The sequence below is a fragment of the Ursus arctos genome, unplaced genomic scaffold, assembly GCF_023065955.2.
Source record: "Ursus arctos isolate Adak ecotype North America unplaced genomic scaffold, UrsArc2.0 scaffold_9, whole genome shotgun sequence".
Taxonomy (NCBI): Eukaryota; Metazoa; Chordata; class Mammalia; order Carnivora; family Ursidae; genus Ursus; species Ursus arctos.
The window spans coordinates 52,722,670-52,745,325 of NW_026623111.1; the positions used below are offsets into that span (position 1 = coordinate 52,722,670).

At 36.7% G+C, this 22,656-nt stretch overlaps 1 protein-coding gene across 1 annotated transcript; it reads right to left on the reverse strand.

Moving 5' to 3' along the window:
• Positions 1-1,157: 1,157 nt before the first annotated feature.
• On the reverse strand, positions 1,158-14,471 carry LOC113262358 (transmembrane protease serine 11B-like protein). Its single transcript, XM_026508672.3, has 10 exons — positions 14,443-14,471; positions 11,382-11,497; positions 8,489-8,607; positions 8,323-8,390; positions 5,441-5,601; positions 4,696-4,734; positions 3,999-4,173; positions 2,775-3,034; positions 2,165-2,307; positions 1,158-1,344 (listed from the first exon to the last, which is right to left on the reverse strand). The coding sequence occupies exons 1-10, from the start codon at positions 14,469-14,471 to the stop codon at positions 1,183-1,185; spliced, it is 1,272 nt and encodes a 423-aa protein (XP_026364457.2). The 3' UTR covers positions 1,158-1,182.
• Between the last annotated feature and the right edge of the window lie 8,185 nt (positions 14,472-22,656).

Genomic DNA, 22,656 nt, shown 5'->3' on the forward strand with positions numbered 1-22,656 from the left:
CACAAATTTATCTGTTTTAAACAGAGTATAAGTGGACATGATGCTAATTGGCAGTACTTGATTTTTTTAAAATAGTCAATAAAACTGTATATAAAACAACTGCCTTTACTTTGCTTCTCCTCATCCAGAAGACGAGCGACCACCTGACGAAACTTCTCGGGCTGGCAGGCCTCAACCCTGGTTGGGCTAGCCTCATCCTCAGGAGGGCCTGGGAACCTCCTGCTTCTAGTTATGAGGGACCTACCCGCTGCATCCCCCATTGGCCTGCCAGAGCCTCTCTCCAGCCTGAAGGTAGCTTTTTAACTACCTTTTGCCTTCTCTCAACCCATGGACCAAGTGGAAACCATAACAGAAAAAGAGAAAAAGCCACCTGCAAAAGACCATTAAGAAAAAAAAAAAGCACAAAATAAAACAAGAAAACCACACACACATAAAAAGAAAGAAATTTGTCATTGTACAAAGACAGCGTGCTTTCAAATTTGTTTTAATTAAAATATCTATGACATCTTCATGGTTCATAGCTACTTTTTATATGTGTTACAAGTGAAGGATTTCCACAAAAACCTGTATCAACACTGAAGAATTAATGTACCTGGTTTCTGTAGGTGTAAAATGTTTTTTGCTGTGTTTTGCTGATGGTGAAATTACTTCACGATGATTTCAAGAGTTGACCAAGATCCTCGTACAAATAAGAGACTCTAATTCAGTGCCTAATTCTGTCCAGAGTCGGTTTACAACCATACCCTTTCCTCAAATGCTATGAATGAAAGCAGATAGAGCATGTTCCAACCCAACCCTCAGAAAGTGATGGTTCCAGTTTCTCGCAGCGCTGCCAGGTAACTTGCAATGGAAAAGGACATACTTCACAATTCCAGGAAGTCTGAATGACTAAAACCAAAAGTATACTATGGTAAGACAGCCATGATATGGGTTCATGCAATAGAGAAATAGTAATGGTCCTATTTTGATAGGAGCGCTTTCTTTGCTTAGGCCTTTTTGACTTAACGTGAGACTTGTTGTTTCATAAGTCTGCTTAAAATTAAAGTTCATAAATATTCCCTCAGGACCACAGTTCATTCAAAACAGCCGTTGTACACGCTAATTTTAAATGCATGCTAAATAAGGTTGGGAGTAACCTTAGGTAAAAATGACTTCAGAGAGTTGCTACAAGATGGTTTTCTCTTAGATACCAGTCTGGGAGGCAATCCAGTTGCGGTAGGCAGTCACTCGCATATAGACACCTGGCTTATTGACTTCACCACATTTTTCTCCCCAGCTCACTATTCCAACAAGGTACCAAATATTTCGAGAATTGGGATGAACTAGTGGTCCTCCAGAGTCACCCTAAATAAAACAAAGAATATTAGTCATTATGAGAATTAACTTTCAGATACTTTACTAAGTGATAAGCCCAGATGAAGTTTGTGATTCATGCTTCATACAAACTATAGGAAAATGTATGGTGTAAATCCCTGTATCATCCTTAACCCCACCTTTGGCTGGAATATATTCTCTGGGGCTCTTTGGTGTTGACTTGAACCTTGAAGGCATGAACTGATAAGATACAAGGTCTAGTTCTATGAGAAAGCTTTTGGGAAACAAATATTATAGATGTACTTAGATAGAGAACGAGGCTTCATATCTGAGAAAAGTAGCCAGAACCTAGCCATGAGGAGGCTAAGAAGGTAAGAGAAATGGCTGGAAGTGGTGAAAATTCTTTGAGACTGATCCTTTACTAAATATGGTTCAGATGACAGACTGTAATGCTAGACTACCTTGTTTGTGTGCCAGCTCTTCCGCTCACTAGCTACGGCTCTCGTGCAAATCACTTGACCTTCCTCTGACTCAGTTGTCTCATCTGTAAAATGATAACGAGAGTATCTACATCACAAGGCTGTGATGAGGATTAAATTAATTGTTTGTAAAAGACTTCAATCAGTGCTTGGCTCAGAGTAAGTCCAACTTAAGTGTTCGTTAAACACTTATAGACATATGTTGCACGTAGCGGAGAATTACTTTAGCACCAAAGCTGGAGGCAGTTCAACGGACTTGTCAAAGTGAAAAATAACTGAAGCATAGAATTGTGTCCATATTGATGATTTTCATAAAATAACAGCAGTTATTTATACACTATGCGGTCAATATGACTAGTGTCCAGACTTACCTGGCAGGCATCTATATTTCCTTCCAAGTACCCAGCACATAGCATTGTGTCTGATACCAAACCATCATATCCTTCCCTAGCATTACAAGTGTTTGTGTCAATAATCTTGACAGGTGCCTTCTGAAGTACGTCTGGGTATTTCCCTAAAGGAAGTAAACATTACCAGTAAAAGAGCTGCTCTGAAACAGAGCAGGATGGAAACATTGTTTTGTCCTCTGTACATAAAACCTACATTTGACTCTTGCCTATTCTTAAGATTAAAAAGCCCACTCAGTTCTCTCACTCAAATCAATGAAACAAAAAACTTCAAAGAATAATTTGAAATCTTTTAAAAGCTGCCTTTCTATGCCCTTTTCTCTCTTTTTACATCTTTGAACCAGAACTTTCTCAATTAGTTATTCCAGGTTGGGGAGTTTGTACAACCAATTTGTCTCCACAGAACATTCCAAACCAAGGATTTGCAAAGCCATAACTCCATATGCATCGTCTCCTGAGACGTTGCCTGGGAGAACTAGGCATCCTGAAGTAAATGACGTCTTTGCACCTAGGTCACCATTTTTTCTTGCTGCTTTTGTACTCAAATTCTATGTTAAGCCTTCACTGAACTTACCATTATATGAAAATGCTCCCCATCCTGTAACAACAACTCCTTCACCTGGTGGAAAAACCTGTGTGGCTTCAGGAAGACAAACTCGATGTACATCATTCTGAAATAAGACTTTTTCAGTGAGCTTTATAACCGCAATATCATCATGATGTTCACCCTGGATGTAGTCTTCATGAATAATAATTTGTTGAACATAACGTTGCATATAGGGGGGATTTACTGTGGTGCCAAAGCTGACAGTATAGTTTTTTGGATTGTTTGTCCTAAAGAAACAAAAATTATGTATTTTGTATTTATTTCAAAATAATAGAAATACAGCCTGCACCAACTGTACTCTTTTCATGACATTAATATTCCTTTGCTGTATAGCTCAGTAGTAGTGATAGTCTGATTTTTAAAATTCATTTAAAAAATCTTGTTTGAGGGGTGCCTGGGTGGCTCAGTTGTTAAGCGTCTGCCTTCGGCTCAGGGCGTGATCCCAGATTCCTGGGATGGAGCCCCACATCAGTCTCCTCTGCTGGGAGCCTGCTTCTTCCTGTCCCACTCCCCCTGCTTGTGTTCCCTCTCTCGCTGGCTGTCTCTCTCTCTCTGTCAAATAAATAAATAAAATCTTTAAAAAAAAATAAAAAATCTTGTTTGAGTCCCTATACCATACATTATGTAAAGCAATGGGAACATAGAAATAAAAATTAATAGCTATACCTTCAAGAGACTTAAATCTAATGAAAATGGGCATAAACACAGACAGTTATAATTGCTTAAGTGCTTTGCATAGAATTAGTGGGACAACAAGGCAGGTGGACTTAAATCTGCATGCCCCAGGGAAGAGATTTCTTAGGGAAAGTAGCATTTTGGGTAAGATTGTAGAGGTGAGGCATAGTTGCCTAAAAGATAAAGAGAAGGGGACAGGGAGGTGCAGAGGGGAAGGGAGGTACGAAACGGGGTGATGTGTTTTAGCAACTCTGAGTAGTTAGGGATATCTGGAGTATAAAGTTATGAGAAGTAAGAATCATGTGAGACAAAAATGTAGTATCAAGAATGAATGACTCTTTGCATTCTTATAGGTGATGCAGAACAATTTTAGATTGCCTTCCTATATAATTTGTCTTCCAAACCAGGACACTCGTGATGAGAGTGCTACTGGTAATGAAGCTGGGAAAACAGGTGAGAACTGGAACTGTCCAGGGTCTTTGGTTTCCCTAGCCTTGGGCAACATGATGAACTTACCTTTGAAAGCAGTGAGCTGCAGTCACCAGGTATCTTTCACTGATCAAAGATGCCCCACAGTGGTGTTGACCATTCTTTTTGAGCGTTGCTTGCCATGGCCATTCTCCTTTCTGAGCATTGGAACCTCCTCTGATTCTATCATACGTAGCTGACATCCTTGCTCGTGTCCCACAGCCTGTCAGAGCCAGTTTTGTTCCATTGAGAGTAGGAAGGTAATGTTTATTTGATTATAAAGCAGAGAGTGAGCTGGGTTATTCTTGTACGGTTCTATCTGACAATATCTTGCACTGAAGGGGACAGGTTGTAATTTGCACAGGAATCACTAGCAGCCCCTGGATCACTTCCATACCCAGCACAGTACCGCCAAGATTCTTCAGCACTTGGAGAATATGAGAACTGTGGGAGGCAGATAAAGCCACGGTTAAGTCCATGGGCTCTGCAGCCCTGGTTTGAATTCTGACCATACCGTTCACAAGCTGGATCAACTTGGGTAGATTATTTCACTTCTTTGTGCTTCAGTTTCCCCATCTCTCAAATGGGATGATAATAATGATATCTATCTTTACGAAAGTTGTGAGGATTAAATGATTTGTATGTAAAGTACCTAATTAGAATTGTGCCTAACTAACAGCAACAAATCTTGACCGCTATGTCTCAGATCATCTCGCACATTTAATTAAGAAGTATCTGAACTTACGGTTGTTGATAATCTTTTCAGCATCAACCTTACTGATTTCTGAAATAGAACAAAAAGCTCATGGTCAATATAATACCTAGCATTAATCCATTGACCCTGGGGCCAATGAAGTAAGATGCTAGATTCAGCAGAGCAGGAGGGTCCAGAAATAATTTTGAATCTCAGGATAAAATGTCAGTAAAAAGGAGAGAATATTGACTTATTTGAATTGCTCTTTTACTATATGTGAAAGTATGACATGGAAATACCACCTCCATAGTTCCACATGAGAGACTTCTTTTTTATTTAATTGGAACTGTATTCTTTATCATCTTAGGTGGAAAATTACCAGTATCTTTTCTTAGAAGAACAGGAAGACTCGCAAGTGAAGCTGATTTCTGTCAGTACACAAAAATAACTTTTAAAAAGTGACCTGTCTTGTAACGGCAGATTGCATGCTATTTTTGAATGTTATAGGAGTTCATGAAAAAATACACAACACACACCATTACTTTTAAGGCTGTTCAAAATTTTACTATTTGCTTTATAATGAGAAGCAGTTTTCCCCCAGAACTGCTTTCAGTTATTGCATTATGATTTGATTATTATGTTCTCAATAATAAAGAACATAAATTCTTACTCTGATATAAAATAATGACATATTCATTTAAAAAACTGAGTATCAGCTTTGTGCATGATACTTGTGATATATGTCAGAAATAAAAAGATGAGAGTAACACTGCTCCTATTTAATACATAAGCTTACCCGTGAGCCTAAGAGAATTAGGATCTGTAGTCAGAGAGCCTGTATGGTTCCTCAGCATCTGACGTAAGATGCTTTCAATTCTTCTTCTTGTGTTTTCCTTCATTGATCTGGAAGCCTTGAATACTAGCCATATATGTGCAGTGACATTGTTGTTATGAGGGCTGGAAAAGAGATAAATATGTTTCTACAAGATAAACATATTTCATATGTTGCTAAAAAATAGCATTTCCTTCCTCATTCCCTGATCTTTCATATTTTTATTTCTTCTGACTTTTGTGGGTTTGTGTAGTAATTTCACTTCTGGTTAATCACAGGAGCATCCATCTGCTTACATTTATTTGGTGACAGTAAGCATGCAGCTATAGTATTCATCTTAGAGGACAGGTATTTCTATAAATCTGAAAAATAGGAAAGGCCTGAAGCACAGGGTAGAAGTACCACATAAGAGGGATCGAGCCCTGCATCAGGCTCTGTGCTTTGTGCGGTGTCTGAGGCTTGGGATTCTCTCTCCTTCTCCCTCTGTCCCTTCCACTCATGCTCTCTCTCTCTCTCTCTCTCTAAAATAAGTAAATAAGTAAGTAAATAAGTAAATAAATAAATAAATAAATATTTTTTTAAGAAAAGAAGTACCATGTAAGAACTGGGCTCACTTATTCATGTGTTCACCAGTCATTCATTGAGCAACTGCTATAAACAAGTGGCTGGAATAGGTGCTACTAGGTGATGCAAGGGTGACTAACACATGGTTCCTACCCTCCAGGAATTTGAGATTTCTAGGAGATAAGACATGTATACAAATTACTACAATAAATTAGGCAGAAGTGATGATATTTATTTTATCTTATCTGCAAATAGAAGAAGGGTAAGTCATTTTTTACTTAAAGAAGCAGAGAAATTTTCATGGAAGAGGTGACATGTACACTGGACCTTAAAGTATTGTTATCACGACTTCATTATCAAGCAAAAAATTTCATCAGGCAGAGAAAAGGAAGAGTACTACTCCAGAATAACTGAAGAGCAATAATTAGCATTTACGGGGCATCCGCTGTGTTCTGGACATCTGCTGTATTTTCACATTTATTATCACACTTAAACTTCATAACAACCCTGCAACATAGGTGTTATTATCTTCATTTTATAGACAGGGAAAAATGGAAGCTCTGGGAGGCTACCTAATCCGTTTAAGATTACACAGCTGCTAAACTCAGACCAGATTCAGGACAATTGACTCTATAACCCAGGATTTTTTTTTTTTTAAGATTTTATTTATTTATTTGACAGAGACAGCCAGCGAGGGAGGGAACACAAGCAGGGGGAGTGGGAGAGGAAGAAGCAGGTTCCTGGCAGAGGAGCCTGATGTGGGGCTCCATCCCAGAATGCTGGGACCACGCCCTGAGCCGAAGGCTGACGCTTAACGACTGCGCCACTGAAGCGCCCAAGGATTTTCATACTGTACTGTCTCTTTATACCCAGTCACGGAGACAACAATGTCTAGGAGTTTGGGCTTAGATGGAGGAGGACTTTTAATGCTCGTCAAGGGGTAGTAGTAAAGAGAAGTTGTTGAATAAAACCATGCTTCAGGAAGATGAACCTGACTGTGGTGTTCAGGAAAGATTGGTTTGGAATTCAGGAAGGGCGTGAGCAACCTAAGAGGCTGACAAACAGACATGTAGGAATTGTCAAGCAGCTTTGAGGCTAGCGTCTGAAGTGTCACTCTTATGCTTTGGCTCTTCCTGACAGATGACTAATCTTTTGGCATATAAATCAGTAACCAGTGCTAGGAAACACTTAGCACACACAGGTTTGATTATCATAGGAGGGTGTACCAAAATGAAAACCTCTGTCCTACAGCCTCTCCATCACTTCCTTTGGGCTCCCACTTCCTATAGATACCTAAAGTTACATGCATGTGAAAATGCAGAATCTCCAGTGGTTGCAATTATCTCTGAAAGGTACCTGGGCCCTTCAATTTTAGCCTCCCATCCCTTTCCAATATTAAAATCAACCCTCAAGGTTAATTTTAATTGAGATCTTGATGTATCCTGCAATTTCAGGAGTCCCATGAGTTCCAGGAGCAGGGGAAGAAGGGAAGACATATAGTATGGAGGCATTATTGAAGATAAAAGCAAAAAATTGCCTTCACTGGAAATGTGTTTATTTGCAAATCTTTTCATACATATCTTCTTTGATTCTGAGTCCAGTTTTGTGAGAGAGTCAGCAAGGGTGCTATTATCAGTATTTCACGGATATGTGAGCAGACTCAAAGCGATATAGTAACTCACCGAAGGCTCTGGGGTTACTAAGTGGCAAAGGCTGGGCTTAGGTTGACTAATTCCAGTTCTTGAGCTCCCCTGCTATTCCATGCTACTCTAAACCCATATGCAGAGGACACATAGTCTATTTTACTTACAGACTAGAAGGACCTCCTTGTCATCAAAGCTCGATGTAGATATGCTCTTTTCTACCCTGTAAGAACTCTTTTCTACCCTGTAAGTTCCACAAGGTATTTAGCTGACTTGCAAGTAGAAAGACATGAGAAAACAGGGTCTGTATTACTACTGCTAAAATGTTAGACCATCAAACATTGGTCAAAGGGATCATCTGCTATTTGCTGGACATAAAAACTTAAGAAACTTGAGTGATGAGGCATTTAATGAATAATAAATTCTCAATAGATCTAATGAATAAAACTAGATAGCCCAATCTTTGCTTTGGTTTTATACTGAACAATTATTCTGACATTAAGCTTAGGGTGATACTGTTTATTAGTAATTTATTGACTAATGACTATAACATTTCAAAATTCTTTTTACAGAGGTACTTGAAATATGTATGTATGACTGGGTTGATCCCTTTTTTAACTGCTATTATTAGTTACTTACACCAGTGTGATGACTTGAGAATTGATATATTGTCTGTAAATGCTAGAACTTTGAAACGCATCAACCATCTGTTAAAGAGAACATACAGTCAAACATCAAATTCCAATAATATATTTCTATTTCAGAGAACTAACAATGAAATCAATATAGGAAAATACTAATTTACCTTAGTCTCAAGAATTTTGCTAAGATAGTTATTCTCCAGTGATGTCTCTCTTTGGTAATTTCCGTTATATGGGATATCCAACACTTTAAAGCTACCTTGGTAATAGTAGATTGTGTTTTCTGTGAGATAAAAACATGATCAAAGAATTATTTAAGTAAAATGGATTTCAAATGCAAATATAGATTACATAGTAATACCAACTAGTAAATTTCATGCTCATATTCAACATTGATAAAGCCTGTGAATCTTTCTGGCACAGTTGATTAGATATCCTGGGCATTGTGAAAAGTATTTTGACCCATAATGCAGCAGATAAAGACATAGACAAAAGTAAGAAAGAAGAGTAATATCTTGATTGGGACAGATTAGATCATATACTATAAATGAGATTTCTGTCCCATAATCATCAAACTATGTGTAAAAATAGTTGCCATTTATTATGTACCATGGGAAGATGCTTTATAAAACACATATAAAGTATACCCTTTTTTTCCCCAGGAGAAATGTGGTCTCAGAGATATTCAGAAATTTAGCCAATATCATATGGCTACTAAGAGCCAAGGATCAAATTTGATTTGACTACAAAGTCCACACCTAATCCTTGTATTTCCTTCCCAAATTTTCATAGATACTAACCCATTTCGTATATGATACATCTTACCTCTAATATGTGATCGATATTAAGTGTTATATAGCACCTAGCATATAGCAAACACTAGATACTATTTTGCACTGTGATCATTGCCTTTGAGGACTATGTGATAGAAGAGACAGGCTCAATATGGAAGAAATCATTACATGAGGTAATAATAAGGATATAACTAAATGATAACGTTAATTGTTTAACTACAGTTTCTATTTGAAAGCAGGAAAGGAAAGGAAAGCATCATAATTAAAATAAAATATGACTGAACTATTATAAATGTGGTGAAAATATTTTACAGTGAGAAAGGTGATAAAAAAAAGAAGTCAGAAAATTCTAAAGAAAATGCTGGAAATGGGTTGTTTATGAATAGTTTGTGAACCAACATTGTTAATTGTAGTTAGTCTGTCTGGAGGTCATGGATCTTTTCCTATAGAGACCAAACTTTGCAATGGTTGGTTATTAGACTTTACCATAAGTAGTAAAAAATACATCTTGAGATTATTCAACTTTCTTTTTTATAATTCAGTGTTCACAGTGCATCCTTCAGTTCTTTATTTAGATTCCTAAATATTTCTACCTATTATGATAATCAGGCTGCCATGAATATTCCTCAATATAAACTAATAAATTGACAAAATACAAACTTTTTATTACTACTGCACGGGGCACTTTTCCCAGAGCCAGTGGATAAACTAAAATTTTACGTCTAAGACATTTAAGACTAAGAAACCACACCCTAGAACAAGGAATCAAGTATTAATTTAATTCTATGCAGCAATCCTAATGGCCACAGAGATGGCTCACTATGCTGAGGTCGCTGTGAAACCAGTCCTCTGTTGGTGCCTCGTGAAATGAAAACAACCCCTTGGGGATGAGATATCCATAAGGCACACCTGCACCTTATAATTAACATTCCCATTTCTCTAAGTGGTTCAAATGACAATACTAATTGAGAAAGATGGATAAGGGACAGAAAGAAAGAATTGTTTTATGACTTTTCCATGACTTAGAACTTATTTCTGTGAAGACAACTTACAACTTACACACACCATGCACATACACACACACACACACACACACACACACACACGTTTTTGTTTCTGTACAGGGAGTGTTCTGGAGTGCAGTAACAGAGCTTAAGCATGAATTATGGAAACATGTCTGTTTAAATTTGACAGAGTAAAAGCACTTTTTTTACATTCTCCTTCTTCTAAGTTTTTAAAAGGACCAAAAGACAGGGGGAAAGGGCTCATTTCCAAGGAAACAAAAGAAAACCACAACTCCAGACTAAAAACTATGAAGCAAATATTCCCCCAAATGTGAAATATACACTAGGGTGAAGAATGATACAGAACAGAGATACATCTCTTCACAAGTTGGGTCAAATGAAGGTCTTTCTAAAAGTTCTCAATGATTCTATGATTAGAGTAATGAGACTTCAGGGTCCAGAAGAAAGACAAGGAATATTTCCATAGAGCCATATTTTGACCCTGCAGAATGACAGCAGTGAAAATAAAAGTGAAACCATACTAATGTGCCATTTTTTGGTATGTGTTCTAATCCCCCAGCTGAGGCAACTTGCTAGAGGTAAGTTGGGATGAACATGGGAGGGAAATCAGGATCACTATATCATGATTCAGAGTCTGTAAATTAAGGTGCTTTCCTAAGGCTACCCCAGCTACTTGTATTAAAAACTAAAGATAAGTGTTCCATAGGGTTAAAAAATAAACTGGATAAGAGAATATTTGAGATAAGTCAAAATATAAGTTGCAAACTCCCACCCCCCAGGTTTACTTTTCACAGTATTCTTTAGAAATCATCTAGTAATTATGATTACAAACCAGAATGAAGTGTCATAAATGTTGACAATATAAAAAGAATATTGCTAACAAACCACTGGGAAGTTGGGAGAAAAATGAGAATTATAAGTATATGCTGATTTTCTTGTCTTAATATTTTAATTATAAAGTCATATAATATCATCTTGGTATTACTTTTTATGCCTGTCAGTTATCTATCTGTGCATTCATGTTTCTATATTGTATACATTCCTTTACTTGTGTATATTCAAAAGATGTCTACAATAGAATGCTTGGTAAATGCGTATTTCTAGGATCTTGGGTCATTGATGGCCATTTTAAAGGAAGATAGATAATTTATTGTTTGAGATTATCTCTTTGTCTTTGGTAGAAATGGAAATAAAGTTGACAGCAAACTGAAATAAATAAAAATGTATTCATTACCTACCTACTGCCAGAAAATGAACCAGGAGACCAATAGTTACTCCCAGGATTGCCAACACTCCAAACACAATGAGGGCAATCATCCATAGTGGAAAAGATGGACGGGAAGCTGTGACTGGTCTGCAAGTAAAGGATATAAATATAAAAGGTATATCAGAAATAAATCACAGTCATTCTAAATCCTTATTTCTTTACTCTTGCTTACCCCCAGAAGCTCAATTTAGGCATCATAGTAGCAATAGGTATATAAGGAAAGGAAAGGAAAGAAAAAGAAAGGAAGAAAGGAAGGAAGAAGGAGGGGAAGGAAGAGAAAGAAGGAAAGAAGTTTAAAATCAATTGTAGAGAAGCATGCTGTGTTCAGCCTACAGTAAATTAGGTATTTTCACCATGTTTCATTTAGACAACTAATAGGTATTGCTTAAACTGAAATAGGGATTTGGGGTAACTTCACAGATAAAGAGGCATGAGGAGACAGTATAGGAAGAGGGAGCAACAAGCAGTGCTCAAAAAAATGGCCAGAAATTCAGTTTTCTTGCAGTGAACTATGTGTCATGGATTGGCCAAAGATGAAACTGGACAGCATAATGGCTAATTTTAAGTGTCAGCTTTGGCTAGGCTATAGTGCCAAGCTGTTTGGTCAAACACAAGTCTACATGTTACTGTGAAAGTATTCTGTAGCTATAATAAACATTTATAATCAGTTGACTTAAAGATTCCCCTCTATAGGTAGATGGGCCTCATCCAATCAGTGAAGGACATAAGAGCTAAAACTGAGCTTTTCATGAGAAGAAGAAAAATTCTGCCTTGGGGGTAGAAATCCTGCCTGAGTTTCTAGCTTTATCAACCTTACTATTGTGTGAAGCAATTCCTTAAAATAAAATCTCTCTATCTTAGATACATATATCCCATATATTTATATGCCTATCTAGCTAGCTCCCTAGCTATCTATTGAGAGAGAAAAGGAGAGAAAGAGAGAGGGGAGGAGGAAAAGGAAATAGAGAGAGAAAGAGATATCTTACTGTTCCTGTTTCCCTGGAAAATCCTCATACAGAGGCAACAACAAGGTGTTGAGATTTTGTCTTAAATACTGAGGCTCCTCCAAGTGTGATTGGAGGACAGCCTTTATCAAAATCACCTGGGAGTGCGTACTACATATCCAGACTGTAGTATCCTACCTCAGATCTAGTGAATTCAAATTCCTGAAAGGGTCTGAGAATTTGCAGTTTAACACTCTTGGTGATGCAGATTTTTACTAAACTATATGCAAAATTGGAAAACTTTAATCCAGCCAGGCCTATCACCAGGGTTTTCAGATTAAAAGTGGCATTGAAGGAAGGCTGGGTGGCTCAGTAGGTGAACCATCTGCCTTCAGATCATGATTCTGGGTCCTGGGATGGAGCGCTGCATTGGGCTCCCTGCCCCACAGCAAACCCTGGCTCTCCGTCTCCCTCCGCCTCTCCCCCCTGCTCGTGCTTGCATGCTCTCCCTCTGTCTCTCTAGCGTGTTCCCTCTTAAATAAATAAATAAAATCTTAAAAAAAAAAAAAAAGAAAAAGGAAGAAAAAGGAAGTGGCATTCGAGGGCAGTATGTATGAGGTACTGGATCTCAGATAAAAATAAACTGAGTTGATGCTTTCAGGAGAACAAGTTTGTGTGTGTGTGTGTTTTTCATACATCTTCTGTTGATTTTTTTCCCATTCTCTTTGAAAACTATTTCATACTTCTTTTTTCCTCAAACCTCCAGCACCTTTTACCCCATCCTCAATCTTAGCTGATAACCTTACTTTCTGGTCCACTGAGAAAATTAAAGGCATCAGAAGAGAATACTTACAACTCCATCATCACATTTACAAACTTCTCACCTGTACCCCACACTCTGCTTTTTCTTCATGTTTCTGTAAATAAACTGTGCCCCTGTCTTAAGGCAACCCCTCCATCATCTCATCTCATTTTCCAACCTGCTTCTAATCTATGTTCCAGCCATTTCAAACTACTCAGAGTTCCATGGACAACCGAACTCCTTCACACCTCCTTGTCCTTGCACACTCTGGTTCTTCTGCCTAAAATGTCCACCTCAAGTCTAGGCAGTGAGCTCCGACTAAGACTTTATTACTCAACTCTGTTATCTCCTCTTTGTTGAGGTCTTCCATGGCTAACCCAAATATGCATCTATACTGAGAGTATTTTGTATTTTTAATGGTAGTCTTTTCACCTCTACTCAAGGCCATGTTATGGTCTGGCCCATGTCATTAATTATTGCTGATACTGTTGTTGCTTTGTACCCAGGCCATATTGTGGGGTCTAGTACATTATAGGTAGGGTTTGTTGAAGTAGTGAATAAAGGATGCCAATGGGTATTGAGGACAACTAGATTATGAAGGATAAATAGATCAGAGGGATACAAACTATAGAAAGCTGTCAGTGCTAATCAGAAGAGTTTTTTTTTGCTTTATGCAGTGGAAATGACTAACACGAGGACATGCAGAGGGTAGGAAGATGAATCTGCAGTCTGCATGATGATAGTTTAAAGGAGGGAGAAAAATGAGAGGAGGACCAATGAGCAAAGAGGCTAATAAAATCAGTGGGAATGGAGTGATGGCATCCTGGCTTGTGGTAGTAAGAAAAGAAGCAAAGTGATGCATTGAGTAGAATATTTGTCAGAACTTGGCAATTAATTAGCTATCTTGGTAAAGGATAGGGACATGTCAAAGAGAACACAAGTTTTATCTTGAGAAGAATGAAGTCTAGGAGAGGTAACTTGGGGGGAAAATGATAAATATTTTATATCTGGAATTTAAGAGACATTTAAATTTCCAGTACACAAATGGAGATGTCAGACTGGTAGTTAACTGAGGCACCGTAGTTGGGGTTAACTTAGGAGTCATCCAAAAATGGAACAAACAAAGCTGTGAAACTGGATTAGTAAATTTAGTGCGTGTTATATAAAATATAACATATTTTATATAAAATATAAAATAGAGTACAAATTTGATATTTCTCTTTCTGAGGCAAACATTTGTTTCCATTCTAACTACAATGAATTTATCTCAATTTTTTCATGCTTACCTGATTTTCACAGTCTCGTTGTTTGACATCACTCAAAAGACTTAAATTGTCAGCATGTTTCTTAACTATAAAATTTTAAATCTTGTCCACCTTTCAGCGACGGGTAAGCACTTACCTCATCTCCTAGGCATTCTGCTCCACCAAGACTACTTTGCTGACCTCTTGGTTCTCTACCTTTGCTCCACACCCTTCCCTTACTTTTCTGTCTCCCATAAATTGTCATTGATTACTTTTCTTTTCCTAGGAGTCTCTTAACTGGGGATATATTTATACATTTCTTGTTTTGTTCAGTTTTATTTTTAAATTTTTACCTCAGGACAGGACTTCATATAGATTTGGGTATTTTTTTTTCTTTTATCTTTACAATTTGTTTTAGAACTGGTATTCTTATAAGAACAGACATAAATCTAAATCTATTAAAATGTGATCAAATAAGATATCTTAGAATTCATCCAGACACTATGGCTAGAAAGAAGATTGCAATAACTTCCTAATTTTCATTTGTCTTTCATTGAAAATACTGTAGAATTTTATAGTTACATTCCCTACCCTCTTTTTCCATTTTGATTTTTGTTTGTCACCAGCTCAGATGTTTCTCTCAGATGCAGCTACCTTTAACTGATAACCTAAAGATCTTACACACCACTACACAGATTAAATATCTGTTTAAAGATGACAGACTTCCCACACAGAAAAATCACTCAACTAGTTAGCCAATATTTCTGGTACTCCATACTATAAATTCTTCCGAAAAATCACATAAGGGGGATTACTGGAAGAGGATATAGAATATCAATTGTATCTTGCCATAAAAAAATGAAAACAAAAAACAACAAACTCCTGGCGATGAAATCTCAATGCCACCTTGGCAAGGATCTAAAACACCACTTTCTCCTGAGACTTTTTCCAATCTGTCCTAGAGAACTACTCTAAGAAAACAATTGAAATTGATAAAATATGGCATTGAAGTCTTTACTTCTACTTCTAGTGTAGCTTTTCTTCCTCTTGGCCATTCATTATTCAGGCACCCAAATACAACCACAGGATTGACTAAGGTCTCCTCAAAAGTACCTGCAGAAACAACCATGTTTCCAAATTCGTCCAGATTCTTCTGGCCAGATTAATGCCTTAGTCTGTGAAGTTAACCACTAAATTATGGCTTGAATCTTTCCTAGGTAACTAGGTGTACTTGGACACAATGGACTAATCCTTTGAAATCTTTCAGGTAAAGACTTTACACAAGTGTCAAAATGTTGAAGGAGAAGAAGGTGCCCTATTTTTTTTTAAAAAAAGCACATCTATCCAGCATAAACGTGATGTCTGTCTTATAGGCAAAACAACAACGAAATAATCATGCTGTTTACTTTCCACTTACTAAATGTGTGTGATCACCCTTTCCTTTACTGATAGATCGGAGATGTGGCTAATAAGAAAACATCAGAGTTACGAATGATATGACTTATCTAAAAAAGAATTTGCACAACAGTAAATTATTTACTTTAGTTCAAAAAAATGTTCTTGGTATATTCCATCACAGTGAGTGTGCTCTTTCTAGTCACATTTTATATGAATAGTGATTTGTAAATTATATATATATATATGTGTGTGTGTATGTCTTAAAGGGCTAAAAAATTGACTAAAGGTGCAAATTTTTGAAGAAACATTTGTGTAAAGCATGCATTTATATTTTGTATTTATCTAAACATTAAATATTTTATAATTAGGTTCACTTTATTTTGCTATATTTTGATGAAAACGTCTTGTAAGATGAAAGTATTTTTTTAAATGGCATCATGAATGCCTTTGGCTCAGGTCATGATCTCGGGGTCTTGGATGGAGCCCTGCACCAGGCTCCCTGCTCACTGGGGAGTCTATTTCTCCCTCTCCCTCTGCCCCACACCCTAGTGGTACTTCTCTGCCTCTCTGTCTCAAAAAAATATATAAAACCTTTAAAAAATATAAATAAATAAAATGACATTAAAAATCACTTTCACTTAACATGGTAATTACCTAGTTAGATACTTTAAAAATAAGTAGCACATGTCTATACATGATTCTCTTCTAGTTCATGAATAATTTTTCAGATAAAAATACATGGTTTATAAATGATTCTATAAAGAACACCTATGAAGCAATGGTGCTATGAGATTCAAGACAGTATTTATTAAAGCAGTTTAGAAAGCACTAGATATTAAACAAATACAAAGGAGTCATCATCATCATCACCACCTATAACAATTTAACATTTGATTTATGAGAGAAATTTTCCCTCTGCTTCTTCCTTTGTACTTGACAACAGTCACACGTTTTTCATTCACAGGATGTTAAGCTGCTTTTCACCCTTCTGAAACATTCTCCAAAGCATGACATAAAGCTACAGATTCCAGACACAAATGCACGTGTGTTACAGGGGTGTCTCCATGCAGAACGTGCAAAATGCTGTAGAAAAAATTACAAATCCCCCTCTTAACTCAGTTATTTTACTGCAACCCTTGGGTGGGAGTCATATAGGGCAAACAGTTAATTCTAATTATGTCTAATTAGAATTTTGGGCAAGCAAATGTCCACTTACCTATACATACTGTGCTGATATAATTTAGGCTGTTGGTGTTAATAAGATAAAGGAAACTTCTGCACTTCTTTTGTCCTGGTCAGTGGTTCTCAGGTAAATGTGCTAACCACAATGATACTTGGGATTTTAAGGGTTGGGTGCAATAGCAGAAAGCAATTAAAAGGAAACTCGTTTAACAAGTGTTGATGACATCTGTGGATTTGTGGTTTAAAGGAAGAAATGAAAATTCCCTTTGAGTCGAATACTTAGAAAAAGAATAGACCTAACTTGGATTGGTTGCCTGAGAGGTCCACCCAGGAAATACCACCCCAGATTGGTGAATCAGTGTTCTGACTCAGATCCCGTCCAGCTCTTTCACGGAGCAGAAGTCCTCCTCAGTGAAACCAGCTGTATCCACCAGAGCACTCTCTGACAAATGACTTAAATATACATTATTTTTTTTATATGAAAATTCTGCTACAGCATTACTCATTTGAAATGTGCTTAGTCTGAAAATTCTCACTGGGACTGTATACATACTTTTGTAAAAATAGATTTACACTATATGTAAATAATTGAATTTAAATAAAAAAATGAAAAATACATTTGCATTTTTGAAAAAAAATAGATATGCCACCATGCCCAGAAAAAAAAAAAAAAAGGAAATGGATTTACAGGTAGAAATAGGTTTTAGTGAAAGAAATATCAGTTCTATTTTGCTAATTGTTTATAGGAAATGGAACAAATTAATCTAGTCAAGAGGTGTTTTAGTAAATGAATATGGATTAAGTTTTTGGGTGACATCAAATTCTTATAAAAACAAAAAATCAGGAGGTCACTAAGATATTTTGGATACAAATATCTAGACTTTTGGCAGCATCTCATATCTTTAACCACCTATTCACTCCATTCATTCATTTAATAAATGCTTGTTGTAAACTTCCTGAGATTTACATATTGTTCCTAGTAGTGGAAATACAACAAGGAATATAATAAAGTCCCTGTCTTCATGGAGCTTACACTTTAATGAGAAAAACAGGCAAACACTGAAGAAAATAGTAAGTGCAAATTTAATATGAGATATGTCATAAAGAAAATGAAGCAAAGTAATCGGGTAGAGAGTGGTGTGTGTGTTGGGAGGGCAGAGGGTGGCTCTCTTTAGGGTGGTCAGGAAAGGCCTCTCAGAGGAGGAGGCTACTGAACAGAGAACAGGATTATAGTATTAATTAGCATGACTCATCTTCCTAAAGCACATATTCATGACATTTCTTTATATAAAATCTTCAAAACTTTCAATTGCTCTCAGAATAAAATATGAACTCCTCTGGTTGATATTCAAGGCTCTTTAGAATAGCATCTCTTTTTATTTATGTTGTTCCATGGTAGTTTGGTGAAACAAAGGTCATGATATATCTGAGCCTCAGCTTTCTAATAGGTAAAAATGCAGTCTGATGGTGTCATACTTGTAAGGTGTTATATCAGCTAAGGCCATGTATACCAAGTGCATGGCACAATATCCAGGACATTGTATTATCTTAACGATGACTTTATCTAAAGTATGACTTTAGTTGAGCCATTTCTCACAGTTCCATTCCTTAAATGGCAAGTGTTTTCCTACATCCATGCTTTTATTCAGGATGTTTGATACTCTCAGGATTGTCATTTCTACCCTTTCAATGTTTATTCATGCTTCATGGTCCAACTTAATTGCCACTTCCTTGATGAAGCTTTCCCTATAAAGCATTATTCTATTTGACCTCTTATTTTCTGGTTTCTAATATTTACTGTCATTCATACTTTTAAAAATTATAAATTTAGTAATTTTAGATTTAATCATCTGCTATGTTGTATTGATTTCTATTTAAATATGTCCCATGGTTGGTAAGATTTGGTAAGCATGTGGGGAAATGGGTTCCCATATGTCGATGGTAGAACTTAGAATTGAGGCAGAAACTTTAGAGGGAGCGTCTGTTTAATTTTATACCTATGTCCCCTGTAATCAACAGTTTCACTTCTAGGTAACGAGCTGGATTTCTATCCTGGCATAGGTAATCAAACAGGAATATATGAGAATGTTTATTACAATGTTTTCAATTGCAAAAAAAATGGAAACAAATTATTAATCAGTAGAGGAATGGTTAAGTAAACTATGGCATATCAATATTCTGGACTATTAGTCAGGTATTAAATGAGGTTATAGTAAATATGGTAGATTGACTTACTCATGCTTCATTCTAAGGTTCCTTTTTCTCCTGCAGATATTGGAAAACTAAAAATGACATCTCCCTGACTCCTTTACAGTTAGAACTCTGGCTGCAGTTTAGGTTCTGCCAGCTAGATGCACTCTGGAAAATAATATGGAGGTTCCTCAAGACGTTAAAAATAGAGCTACCCTATGACCCAGCAACTGCATTACTGGGTATTTACCTCAAAGATACAGATGTAGTGAGAAAAGGGGCACCTGCACCCCAATGTTCATAGCAGCAATGTTCACAATAGCCAAATTGTGGGAAAAGCTGAGATGTCCTTCAGGAGTTGAATGGATAAAGAAGATGTGGTTTATATATACAACGGAATATTACTCAGCCATCAGAAAAGATGACTACCCACCATTGACATTGACATGGATGGAACTAGAGGGTATTATGCTAGGTGAAGTAAGTCAATCAGAGAAAGACGATTACATGGTTTCACTCATATGTGGAACATAAAGAATAGTGTAGAGGATGATAGGGGAAGGGAGGGAAAACTGAAGGGGAAGAAATCAGAGAGGGAGACAAACCATATGAGACTCTTGACTCCAGGAAACAAATTGAGGGTTGCTGGAGGGGAGGAGGGAGTGGGAGGATGGGGTAACTGGGTGATGAGCATTAAGGAGGGCCCGTGTTGTGATGAGCACTGGGTGTTATATGCAACGAATGAATCATTGAACCTTATATCAAAAAGTAATGATGCAGAAAAAAAAAAAAAGAAACAGAAGGGAGAAACATATCAGATGACTTCTAAGGCAGAAATGAGGCCACTTGTGGATTTTTGCTGTTAAAAGTTCATGGATATATGATGTTTCCTCTAGCAGCATTTCACTGTCCATTCTGCAGCTTTCTGGGAGCCAAGAAACAATTTTAGAGTAGGCAGAAACCAGACCAGCTTGTGGGTGTCAGGAGGCTGTTGTGATGTCATCAGTGCTTGTGTTTCTTGTCTTACCTTTCCTTCCTTCCTTCCTTCCTTCCTTCCTTCCTTCCTTCCTTCCTTCCTTCCTTCCTTCCTTCCTTCCTCTAATTAATGAGTTCGATGAGTTGGTATAAGGCAAACACCCATGTATCTGCCATCTCTGTTAAGAAACAGAATTTTGTCTGCCACGCCAAAATCTCCCCCAATACCCTATCACAGGCTTAACCTCTCACCCTCCCCCAAAAGTAACCTCTATCCTGACTTCTTTCTTTTTTTTTAAATTGAAGTTTAATTAACATACAGTGTTATATTACTTTCAAGTGTACAGTATAGTGATTAAACGATTCTACACATTACTCAGAGCTCATCAAGAGAAGTGTACTCTTGATTCCCTTTATCTATTTCACCCTTTCCCCACCCACCTCCCCTCTTGCAACCACCAGGTTATTGTCCTTATTTAGAGTCTTTCTTTGTCTGTGTGTCTTTTATTTGTTTGTTTTATTTCTTAAATTCCACATGAGTGAAATTGTATGGTATTTGTCTTTCTCTGACTGACTTATTTCACTTAGTATAATACTGTCTAGCTCCATCTGTTGTTGCAAATAACAAGATCTCATTCTTTTTTGTGACAGTAGTATTCCATTATATCTTTTTTATCATATCTTCTTCTTTATCCATTCATCGATGGATAGACACTTGGGTTGCTTCCATATCTTTGTTGTTGTAAATAATGCTGCAATAAACACAGGGGTTCATATATCTTTTTTTTAATTAGTGTTTTTGTATTCTTTGGGTAAATACCCAGTAGCGGTATTACTGGATCATATGATAATTCTATTTTTAAATTTTTTAACTTCCATACTGTTTTGCACAATAGATGCACCAATTTGCATTCCCACCAGCAGTGCATCAGAGTGCCTTTTTCTCCACATCTTCACCAACACTTGTTATTTCTTATGGTTTTGATTCTAGCCATTCTGACAGGTGTAAGGTAATCTTTCATTGTGGTTTTGATTTACATTTCTCTAACGATTAGTAAGTTGAGCATCTTTTCATATGTCTGTTGGTAATCTGTCTGTCTTTCTTGGGAAAATGTCTATTAGGTTCTCTGCCCATTTTTAAATTGGATCTTTTGTTTTTTTTGGTGTTGAGTTGTATAAGTTCTTTATATATTTTGAATATTAACCCCTTACCAGATATATCATTTGCAAATATCTGCTCCCATTCAGTGGTTGCCTTTTTGTTTTGCTGATGGTTTCCTTTGCTTTGCAAAAGACCCTGAATAGCCAAAGCAATCTTGAGAAAGAAGAACAAAGCTGAAGGTATCACAATCCCAGATTTCAAGATATACTGCAAAGCTGTGGCAATCAAGACGATATGGTACTGGCACAAAAGTGACACATAGTTAAATGGAACAGAATAGAGAGCCCGGAAATAAAACCATGATTATATGGTCAATTAATCTACAACAAAGGAGGCAAAAATACACAATGGGGAAAAGACAGTCTCTTCAACAAATGGTGCTGGGAAAATTGGATGGCTATAATGCAAACGAAAGAATGAAACTGGACCACTTTGCTACACCATAAACAAAACTAAAGTCAAAATGGATATAGACCTAAATGTGGGACCTGAAATGTTAAAACTCTTAGAAGAAAACAGGCAGTAATTTTTTTGACATGAGCCATAGAAATATTTTTCTAGATATGCCTCTTCAGGCAAAGAACACAAAAGCAAAATTAAACTGAGACCACAACAAAATCAAAGGCTTTTGCACAGCAAAAGATATCATCAACAAAACAAAAAATTGCTGGTGCTTTCTGATCTCTGGATCTTACCTATCAAATTCAGAAATGCCAGTTACAGTCCCTTCCCCTGACATCAGTTCTTTCGTATTCTGTGAATTATCCTTGAGGCTTAGCCTAGAGCCTTTATCCCCAGCTGTTTTGACAATTTCTGAAGTTTGCAGTTTTCTGCTTCAAACTCTTTTTGTTCAAACTCCTGCTCTGACCCCTGACTGATACAATTGTAGATCAATATAGAAAGATTTCAAGAAATACTGACCGAAAATATGAAATGCAGAATGAAAATTCAATATGATATCATTAATACTTAAAAGAAACAGTAAATAATACTTCACATTTTAAGTGGGTGGTAATAGATCTACTTAAATCCATGTGTTTATTTATGAAATGTTAAATAAATATATGAAAAGATCTGGAAAAATTCGCAAATCAATTATTACTCCTGAGGAGAAGGATAGAGACCAGAACTGAAAATAGCAATCAAAGAAATTTTAGCTTGATCTATAACGGGTTTATTTTTTTCACAAGGATAATGTGTTAATACATTGCTTATATAATTAATTTTTTTTCAAATGTACTTGTTGAAGGGAAATAAAAGTTTGTCCTTGATGCGATCTGGGTAGAGGAAAAAGGTGGAATTGGCAATAAAATACAACTTCTCAGGGAGTCAGGGCCAAGTTAATATGG

Bases quoted from the DNA above. Each gene is read 5' to 3' on its own strand.
- LOC113262358 (XM_026508672.3), bottom strand. From the start codon at position 14,471: ATGTCAAACAACGAGACTGTGAAAATCAG. The intron at 4,735-5,440 runs GTAAGCTTATGT...GTTCTATTTCAG, and splicing joins TAATTCTCTTAGGCTCACGG to AAATCAGTAAGGTTGATGCT. The intron at 3,035-3,998 runs GTAAGTTCATCA...TTGTTTCTTTAG, and splicing joins GCAGCTCACTGCTTTCAAAG to GACAAACAATCCAAAAAACT.